The sequence below is a fragment of the Salvia hispanica genome, chromosome 6, assembly GCF_023119035.1.
Source record: "Salvia hispanica cultivar TCC Black 2014 chromosome 6, UniMelb_Shisp_WGS_1.0, whole genome shotgun sequence".
NCBI lineage: Eukaryota > Viridiplantae > Streptophyta > Magnoliopsida > Lamiales > Lamiaceae > Salvia > Salvia hispanica.
Genome location: NC_062970.1, coordinates 8,406,597 through 8,417,825, shown reverse-complemented (window position 1 = coordinate 8,417,825; position 11,229 = coordinate 8,406,597). Strand labels below are relative to the sequence as shown.

Below are 11,229 nucleotides of genomic sequence, written 5' to 3'. Positions count from 1 at the left end.
AATATTAAGAAAAGTGGGTGGAAAAAAATTAATGGAATAGGAGTCTCACTTATATTTATTAGTTTTAAATGAAATGTTAGTCAATGAAGATCACCTACAACTTTTCCTAATACATCTCCTAATTCACCTCTCACATACATGGTAATGGGTCCCACCAATATATTTTATGTATGTGAGGGGTGGATTAGGATATGCATTAGGAAAAGTTGGAGGTGATCCAAATGGAATGTTAGTGGAATGAGTTAGTGGGAGGTGGGACCCTATTACTATTTATAATAAAAGTGAATCGGGACTCCTTTTCGTGGACGGACTAAAATGGAATAACGGGACTCCTATTCGCGGACGGAGGGAGTATTATTATTTAGGTTATCCGAACCAAACCAACCAACTCGAAATCAGCAGGTTCATATTTGGTCGATTCAAATAGAATCCAAAATCATTAATTTTGTGCGTGTTTATGTCGGATTTTCGTATCATGTCAAAATTTGCCAACACTAGTGCACCTAAGACGAACTTTTCTTATATATCTAAACAAAAACAACAATTGCATGTACTTCAAAAATAGATGTCATACTTTCCTTTTTAGTTTGTCCCACAAAAGATGTCACATTTTATTTTTGAAAAAAGTTTGCTCCCACATTAATATAAAAATTACTCCATATTTCTCTCTTTATTTAACACACAAAACAAAACCTCCTAAAATCTCGTGTCGTCCCACAAGTGTGACATCTTTTATGGGACGGAGGGAGTATAAATTTAGAATATTTTAATGAAGAAATTTTGTTATATATGTCTGTGATAGATTATTAGTACTAATAGGAATGTAATCAAGTGCAAACTCTAAATATTGTGCAAACTCCAAACTATGATCTTGACCATTAAAAATGTCAACAGATTACAAAATAATAGCAATAGAAAATATCAACATAGTGTCAACGGCTGACACCGTGTTGATATTGTGTTGACATTGTATTGAAATTGTGTTGCATCAAAATCTTAAAATTTTACACTGTGTTGAAAAGTTTGGAGTTTATACAATATATGAATTTGCATTTTATCACTGCCCCAGTACTAATATCTATATCCTCTTCATTCTCATTGATCCATTGTCCTTGGATGTGGAACTAGGCATGGAATCTAGCCATGGAAATCCATTGCTTTGCCGGTTATGATTCTCTCATCTTTTTATTATGTAAAAGTTAGCACAAAACTTTTAGTAACATAGTTTTATATGCGACCATTTCTTTTTTTTTTTGGTAAAGATATGCGACCATTTTTTGATAATACAATAAGTACAAATTATTTTAAGATGGAAAAGATGTACTCTCTCCATTCCTTTATAGTTGAGTCATTTTTCCATTTTGAAAAGTTCTCTCGTAATTAAGTCATTTTCATTAACATTTGTTTCTTATTCTTACTTTACTTTCTCTTACTTTATCCTCTCTACCACTCTATTCACTCTACTTTTATCTTTCTTACTTTTTTAACTATATGGAGTACTTAACACACTATACAAGTAAATATTTATTTCTTAAACTCTGTGCCGAAAAATTACGGCTCAACTGTGACGGAACGGAGGGAGTAAATCTATTGGAATTCGCTTCATTGTTGGACTTACATCTAAGTTGCAGTAAACACGATTTGAATTTAGAAACTTGTCTTCCTAAAATCTTATTTGCTATATATGGTCTATATATGATTGTATATCTCCCACTACAACTAGCATATAAAATTTTGGTGTGGCTTACATCATGCCACTCTATTAGCATTTTGATCCATCTATATCTTCTGATTACGAGTGAGAAATTATCCATCTATATCTTATAATTAGTGGCTGAGAAAGGCTAAATAGCTAATGCAGCAACAGATTGCTTCTTTCTCACATGCACTCTCTCTCTAGTGTCATCCTCTAGTTATCTTGTGTGAGGATAGGAATTGCCTTTTCTAATGATCATTCCATTGTTGAATCCATTCACTTAGTCCAGGCCCCCCAATCTTGCAAGTTGCAACTTTCTTACCAGAGTCAATTGCTTGACTGGTTAAAGATATTGTCATCTTTATGCCCTTTTTGCCTGCTGTCCACTAGTATGAAAGGTGAGAATTGAGAATTAAGTTCCATCAATCTCACCAAATATTTTATTATGTTGATCTCCCTATTATTTTGTTAACCATGGCTTGGCCACAGACACAGTGATGCTTTAACAAGATTACATAAAAGGAGAGAGACTTATCAAAAATCATAGTAACGTTTAGAAATGATTGCAAAAACAAGCGAGTTGAGAGCCATTTAGGTTTTATTGTAACAACCATCAATTTTCTAACAATTTTAGGTTTATTGTTCGTATTCGGTTCGATAGAAATCCATGGGTTCCATCCTAAAACCAATTGGTGATAGGAGGAGGGCCCATGAGACTTATATACTAGTTTCAGTTTTCTCTTTACACCGATGTGGGACAGTTATATGTTATATTTTTAGTTTCAATTGCCAACACGGTTAATGGAACTAGGTTGATATAAAAGTGAAACATCAAACATGTCATGAATGAGCTTAAAATCTATGGCTTCATGCACTTTCACGAAATTATATAGTCACGTATAAAATATAATTAAGAATAGATGCAATGCTGATTTATATTCATAGAATCAAATTCATCGGAAGTTCGTCAGCCATTCTTTACGATTTAAGAATACTCAGCTACGCAGACTTTTTCCAGAAATTAATGCAGAATATATTTATGAGAATAAAATCTGATTCTCTGTGTAAAGTTGGTTAAATTAATCATAGTTATTATATACTTATCATTGTTAGATCTTCGTGGGATTATTATATCATTAGTATAGTACAGATTTATTATATTGTCCCTCGTTTCGACGGCAAAATCTTTTTTTCATGCATATATGAATGCCTTTTGTCCACGAAATGTTTAGAACTACTTATTTATTATGGTAATGGCGTTTTATTTTCCCTTACCAAAATGATGACGTTGATAGATCATTATGCCAAATTATTACTGTTACAATTAGTGTACTTCTAGTATTTTTACCGTACTTCTACATACCTTATTAATAAATAAACTTAGACACAAATTAAATTTACGATGATTGTCAAAACCGAAAATCGGCCAAAGCCTTTGCAATAGACAATTGGCCTGCAATCCCATAAAATCTAAAAAGAAATAGAAATGTTTATTTTACGTGGTGGTCCCAATAATTGCAGTTAAGCTTGTGTCTATTTAATCGTAGCTGAATTGAGTCCACGTTCAAAATGATAGAGAGTAAAATAAGAGAGAATAATGTAAAGAAAGTTCCTATTTACATTATTTTTTTAATTATATTTTTTTTCCACTTTAACTATTTATTAGTATCATTTTTTTCAAAATGAGTGCAAAAAATACGACTCTACTACTGTGGAATGGATGTAGCATTCATCAAACTAGAGTGAGACAAATTTATGTTTTTTTAATTTCCATCAATTTTAGGAGAGAAATTATACTTACGAATTTGATATATTGAGTTTAGTGATGTTTGATTGTTCCTCGAGATCACTTAGAAGATTCTCTAAATTAACTTTATTTTTATCTTCACTTGTCCAACTCTTAAAGTTGAAGAAGTAGGGGTTCACTCACTAACATAATTGAAACCTTAGAAATTTTCTTTAAATTTAAACATCATATAACTAAAAAAATTTGTGTGAGTGAACCCCTACTTGTTCAACTTTAAGAGTTGGCAAGTGAAGATAAAAATTAAATTAATTTAGGGAAGCTTCCAAGTGATCTCAGGAAACGATGTGACATAATGAGTTATCCACTAAACTTAATAGAACAAATTCGTAGAGCTTATTTACTTAAAAGTTTATGTCAACCACATAAGATAATTTTTCTCCTAAAGTTGATGGGGAAAAAAATGTAATGCATCATTTGCGCACCTATGTGCTGGCCTACAAGCTTACCTTAACTCATTGGAGGGAATGCTCATCGTCTGTTGAATTCATAACATCATATCCCAAACAGTGTGTTTTACGTCCGCTCATGGTTCTTTGGCATGCTCTTGATGTCCCCTGGGTGAAGCTGACACTGACGAAACCTTCTCTACGTCGACATTGGAGGCTGGAGATAGAGGCATCATTTCTGGTTCTGATGAAGGCCTTCTGAGGGCCTTCAGTACTCCTCTTGATGCGGTGTCGAGCTTCAAGGCAAATCTTATGGCTCTTCTTTGATGTTCATGGAGTGCTCATCTAATATTTGGATCAAGTTGGACTCAACAATTCTCGTTACTAATGGGAGTATGAAATAATTTCTAATTTGAATAATCTGAAATCATTAAAATAGCCTTGATTATTTTCTAATTATTTGGGGGTCTATGGATCTCATTATCCTACTTGCATGTTACTGTATTTTGCATATCATTTCTTCATATATATATATATATATATATATATATATAGGGATGTGATCATATCATAACCCCCAAATCACATAATAACTCTATAACCAAATCTGGACCACACATATTTGATAATCTTGTGGTTGAGATTCAAACTTAGATTTACTTATAAAAAAGGCGCAGAGGGGTAAAAATGTAATTTCCTCATTTAATTTCTGAATTCTACTCCAAACGCGCGAATCACGCTTTCATTCTTTTTGAACTCAATTCTCTCCTTCATCTTCATCTTCACAATTAAGATCGATTCTCTCATCTTCATCTTCCATATTTCTCGCCTATTTTATTTCAACATCTCCAGATTTTCTTCGATTTGTTTCATTATTCCGTATTCTCCAGATTTTGTTTCCATAATTGTGATCGGGAAGATATTTTCAATTTTGCGTTCTTATTTTCATTGATTGCCTCTTCAATTGCTGTGAAAATTTGCTTCGATGGAATCTGTAGCAAATAACGAAGGTAACAATCATTATCTATTACTTAGCTTATTGATTGTGTTCATATTCATGTATTGAATTTGATTTTAGATTAATATTAGTTGTTGATTGGTTTATGTTTCTGATGTACTGAAATTCTTATTTGATTATATTATGTATTGTCGATTATGTGTTAAAATGATACTTTTGGCTTATAAATGTTAGGTTTACTGCATAATATGATAGTTTTGTCGGATAAAATGATATTATGATAAAATGATACTATGATAAAATGATACTATTACTGATTTGTAGGTATGTACATTCCTGTTTGTGATGATAGGTTTACTGCATAACATGATAGTTTTGTCGGATAAAATGATACTATGATAAAATGATACTATGATAAAATGATGCTATTACTGATTTGTAGGTATTTACATTCCTGTTTGTGATGATAGGTTTATTGCATAACATGATATTTTTACTGCATAAAATGATACTTTTAGTGCATAAAATGATATTATGATAAAATGATACTATGATAAAATGATACTTTTACTGATTTGTAGGTATGTACATTCCTGTTTGTGATGATGCTTTGAAGCCAATGATTGGTATGAAATTCAATACATTAGTAGAAGCAGTTGGTTTCTATGAACATTATGCTCGTTCAGTTGGTTTTGGCATTCGTAAAATGGGTAACAAATCAGTTCAAGGTATTACTAAGTGGCAGTATTTGGCTTGCAGCAGACAAGGCTCTAAGAATTTTATACCTGGTCATGCATCCCAATCAACTGAAGTGTCTTTTAAAAAGCGTAGGTGTCGGTCATTTAGGTGTGAATGTCTTGCTAAGCTCAATTTGAGATATTATTCAGATGGCAAGAGCAGAGGATATGAGGTTTATCAGTTTGTTGAGTATCATAATCACTTAATGGTTGCGGATGAGCATAGGCATTTTATGATGGCCAATCGCAATCTGGATCCTATCCATCGGAGGTTTATGGAGGATTGTGGCAGGTGTAATATTGGTCCCACTCTCACATTCAAACTTTTGAAGGAGATAATGGGTGGACCTGAAAATGTTGGATGTGATATTATTGATATTAGAAATGGTTATCGTGATATTATGTCCAATATTGATGGTTCAGATGCTCAAATGATTTTTGATTATATGCGTTCTCAAAAGGAATCATCTGATGCCTTCTATTATGAAATTGAGATAGGATCTCATGAAAAGTTAACTAGACTCTTCTGGGCTGATGCTATTTCAAGACGAAATTATCATATGTTTGGAGATGTAATTTCATTTGCTAATAGACATAAAATGATACTTTTTGCTGATTAAATTATATTTCAGTTGATAAAATGATACTTTTTGCTGATAAAATGATAGTCATAGCTGATAAAATGATACTTCTGAATTATATAATGACAAAATGATACTTGCAGTAGATAAAATGATATTTCTTACTAATAAAATGATACTTTTGCTGATAAAATGATAGTTATAGCTGATAAAATGATACTTTTCTATATGCATGAAAATATAATTCATTTTTATGTTATAAAATGGTACTTCTGAATTATATAATGACAAAATGATACTTGCAGTAGATAAAATGATACTTCTTACTAATAAAATGATACTTTTGGCTGATAAAATGATACTCAGAATATACTCATTTTATTCACAGAACCTATCATTTTATTCCCCGAAACTATCATTTTATCATTTTATCATGCAAAAGTATCATTTTATCCGCTCAAACTATCATTTTATGATGCAAAAGTATCAGTTTTCAAATAAAACAGAACCACCAAAAAACATCATCAAACCTATATCATTTTAACCATTTTATGATAAATATAATTCATTTTTATGCTATATTCTGAAGGTATTGCATGATTTTTGCTCCATTCACTGGAAAAGATAACCATTCTAGACCAGTTACATTTGGAGCTGGCTTGTTATCAAGTGAAGGTAGAGAATCCTATTCTTGGTTGTTTGGCTGTTTTGTTCGATGCATGGGGGTAGCACCCAAATTGATTATCACTGATCAAGATTGGGGGATCAAACTTGCTGTTCAACAAGTACTTTTACAAACAAGGCACCGATGGTGTATGTGGCATATCATGGTTAAGGTGTCAGATAAGTTGTCCAAATCTTTACTTGGTAATGAAGATTTCAAAAAAGAGTTGAATGCATGTGTTTGGTCTGATTTGTTAGAGCCCGATGAGTTTGATATAATATGGAATGATATAATGGAACGGTATGGATTAGAAGACGTGCACTGGTTTGGATCAATGTTTGAAGATAGAGAATTCTGGGTTCCTGCTTATTTTCGAGATTTTCCCATGGGGTCGCTTCTTAGGACTACATCGATGTCTGAATCGGAGAATAGCTTTTTTAAAAACTACACAAAGCCACGTGCAAATCTTGTACAGTTCATCAATTTCTTTAATTATGCTGTGGGAGATCAAAGGAATGCCAATTCACGATTGAACTACTTGGATTACTCAACTATTCCTGATTTGTCAACCCAATTGCCTATTGAGAAGCATGCATCTACAATCTACACCGATTCTATTTTCAAACATGTACAACAGGAAATAAGTATGGTATGTGAGATTGTTTCTATAACTACTGTTGAGGATAACATCAAAATGCATCAGGTCAAGGACCAATATGGTAGAACATTGGATGTTAAGTATGATTGTAAGCAAGACACATTCGACTGTAGTTGCAAGAAGTTTTCCAGAATTGGTTTGTTATGCTGTCATATATTTTGTTTGTTGAAGAATAAGTCTGCTAATCTCATTCCTGAGAAATATTTTGGTCGAAGGTGGTTGAAGAACTCTTTACTAAAGGCAGCACATGGTCTACCATCTGAGGAACAACAACCATTTGAACGTGTGTTCCATTTTTAACCTTATTTGTAAAAATTCTATTTTTCAGTCAGAGAAATGATAGTATTTATTGTAATAATGTTATCTTTTATCTTGTAGATTTGGATGAAAAGCAGGAAGTTAAGAAAAAGTTGTTCTCCAACTTTTATCGATTAGTCCAAAAGTCTGAAGGAAGTATTGATCATTTGTCTTTGTTAAGTGCTGGTCTTGATGATTTGGAACAACATATATTTGGAAATTGTGCAGCACCTTCAGTCATTGAAAAGAAGAAGATGGTTGAGGATTTTTATGGAATGGCAGTACCTGATGTAATTGATGTACATCCTCCAGACGTTGTTAGTACCAAAGGATCAGCTTAGTGGCAGAGTAGCAAAGAGGGAGAGTGCAATAATGAAAGCAAATAAGCCTCTACGACGGTGTGGTAAATGTCATGAGATGGGTCGTCATGATTCAAGAAATTATGGTAGAGTCAATGAGAAGACAGATTGAAGCCATTTGATATAGTTTAGGTATTTTTGGTGTATAAAATGACATTTTTGTTTAATAAAATGATACTTTGGGCTTATAAAATGACATTTTGGCTGATAACATGATTCTTTTGTTTATAAACTGATAAAATGATACTTTAACCTGAAAAAATGATACTCGCAGCAAATAAAATGACAGTAACATTATAAAATGATGTATAAGCTGGAAAAAATAACATATAAGTTGATAAAATGATAATATCAACCGATAAAATGATATTTTAACCTGACAAAATGATATATAATATGATAAAATGATACTTCTGACTGATAAAATTATAAAATGATACTCGCAGCAGATAAAATGATACTTTTAGCTGATAAAATGATAGTCATAGCTGATAAAATGATAGTCATAGTTGATAAAATGATACTTTTGGCTGATAAAATGTAATTTCCTCATTTAATTTCTGAATTATATAATGACAAAATGATAATCTTGGGTGATTATATTCGAAACCACTATTACAAAACGCTATTCTCAAGTCAAACAAGCTAGTATTCAGTGGGGGGTATAAATTCTCTTATCATCTTTTCAACATCAATTTCTCCTTTTTCGCTGTCATTCTCAAATTTCTTCTGGATCATTGTAAATGTGTCAAAACCCTTCTTGTTAGTATCTCCAATAAGCAATGCTTCAGTATATCTGGCACGGAGTTTTATGAAAGACTCTGTCCCCTTCTTCGTTAAACCCGAATTCCAGTTACGAACAGCACGACCCATGTAAGTCTCCAAATGGCGCATCACATAAATTCCACAGTCAACTTTATTTGTATCGTTCTGCCATGGCATATTCATGTATCTGGTTTTTGACAGTTTGACAATTCTCCCCATTGATGGATTGACTCCATTTCCAAGATAAGTTCGGAAGAAATTTCTCTATTCAAATAACATAAAACATACATGAGGTTGATTAAAAATGATATTATGTTCCGTACTCAATTATATTCAATGCATTTTAGCTAATATATATTGAATGCATTTAATTAAACATACCAGAGTACTTGGTGCATCTTCATATTTCTTCTGAAGTAAATCTTCACTAACCAGAGAATTGTCAATCACATCCATCATTTGCATTTTGAGATTGAAGCAGATGATATAATAATGTTCGTACGCCCAGATCGGAAAGAATATCTAATTTTCAAAACATTATATACAAATGTCATTTTCAAAAATATAGTGTGACGCCCCGGAATTTCGTTCCCTTCTTTCGAGATAAATCGGATTTAGTAGCTTAATTAATTCCTTTCTAGAAGCTGTGTAATCGTAGTCGTGGTTGTAATTTCGAATTTGGAGTAATGCAAGTATTTTTCGTTGGATGAAATAAAGTGCAAAGAAATTTTGTGTCAAGGATAAAAGTAAAACTATGCTTTTATTAGATAGATAATTGAGGAACAAGGCACACAAGATTGTCAAGAATTTATTCACATAGTGCTTACATAAGTGAAAGTGACAATACACTCTTCTCTAGAGACTCTAAATTACATGAAAATGGAAAGTATGACTATGGTTTCCAAACCAACATTTGGATCTTTCCAAGAAGAGGATCATGAGGATCTTGAGGAAGATCATCTCTTCCTCTCTCTCGATTTCTACACCACCTTGATAGCCAAGTTACACCAAAGAAACCTACAAAAAGAATAGCCACCAAAGAGGTTAGAAAAATTCCAAGAAAAGAGCAAGGATTTTGGCTTTCACCAATAAGGTATAAGTGATGATCAAGACATCACATTGCTGCCATGGAATCGAAAAATATGCCCAAGAACCGAGACATCCCCAATTCTCCACATAGAGCAATAGAGACAATAGTAGACAAGGGATGAAGTCATCATCTAGGCCTAAATGGGAGTAAGCAAGATCCCTCCTTACACCAAGAACAAGGCTGAAAATACAGCCAAGGATGTCATCCAAAAATTGCATCAATTTGGCATGAAAAGCATAGTCACAAAGCTCAAAAGAGAGCCAACTAGTAGCTCAAGAATAGCAGCCCCATATCGATTTAGGAGCCGCCAAGAACAGTTCCAAAAAGCCAAGAACCATGGCTACATAAAGGAAAGCCCCTACCTTCTCTTCCTCCACAAAAATTCGAAACCAACAAGGAGTGGAAGAGGAGCAAGGAGGGCAGCCAACAAGCAAGAGGAACCACCAAGTGAGGTAAGTACCTCAACACCAACAACCAAACTTGCATCATGTAGAGTTACCAACACTTAGCCAAGAATTTAGATCAATAGTGTTGCACAATAGCTTGAGCAAGTCATGAGAACTTAGATTCATAGGAGAACATCAAGGCAGTAGCTAAAGCAGTCATGAACCAACAACATGTATCGCAAGAACAACAACAAATCACCAATTCCATAAGCTATCAAGAATTAATCTATGAAAACAACAAATGCCCCATCAAGTTTCCCATCAAGCACTCACTGCCATAACTCAAAGGAATGAGTAAAGGGGAAAGGGAAGGGTGACTTAGCTTAGACGGGGAGGCGGACCGGCGAGGAAGCAAGCGCCGGCGCAGCGAGGGAGGATCGACCGGCGGCGTCACTCGCCACGGCTGACGGCGGGGGTGATGCTAGGTTCGGGTTCCACGCTTGGCGGAGGACGAAAGGCGATGCCTTTCCCCATCGATCGGCGACCCTGCCGCGGGAGGCGACGCGGGCAGCGCCTCTGCACGCCGGAGCTGCGCGGCGTGGCGACGGCGACGACGGCGGTGCCGGCGTTTGGCATGAACCGCCGGAGAAGCCGAATTTGAAACCAGAGCACCACTACTCCTCCGCTCCTCGAAAATTTGGGGGAAAGTGAAGGGATGGCGGATCGTTGAGGATTGAGATGTGAACCGGTGAGGAGGCGCGCCGGCGACGCAGGGGACGGCGACTTCGCCGAGAATCGGGCGAGAGGGAGGAAGCCGCCGCTGTCGGTTCTCCATTTTCGATTTC

At 34.5% G+C, this 11,229-nt stretch overlaps 1 protein-coding gene across 1 annotated transcript; it reads left to right on the top strand.

The window, feature by feature from the left end:
• The first annotated feature begins 4,845 nt into the window (after positions 1-4,845).
• On the top strand, positions 4,846-6,894 carry LOC125194621 (protein FAR1-RELATED SEQUENCE 5-like). Its single transcript, XM_048092870.1, has 3 exons — positions 4,846-4,899; positions 5,429-6,156; positions 6,790-6,894. Exons 1-3 carry the CDS (start codon positions 4,875-4,877, stop codon positions 6,892-6,894), a joined length of 858 nt encoding a protein of 285 aa, XP_047948827.1. The 5' UTR covers positions 4,846-4,874.
• The last annotated feature ends 4,335 nt before the right edge of the window (positions 6,895-11,229 follow it).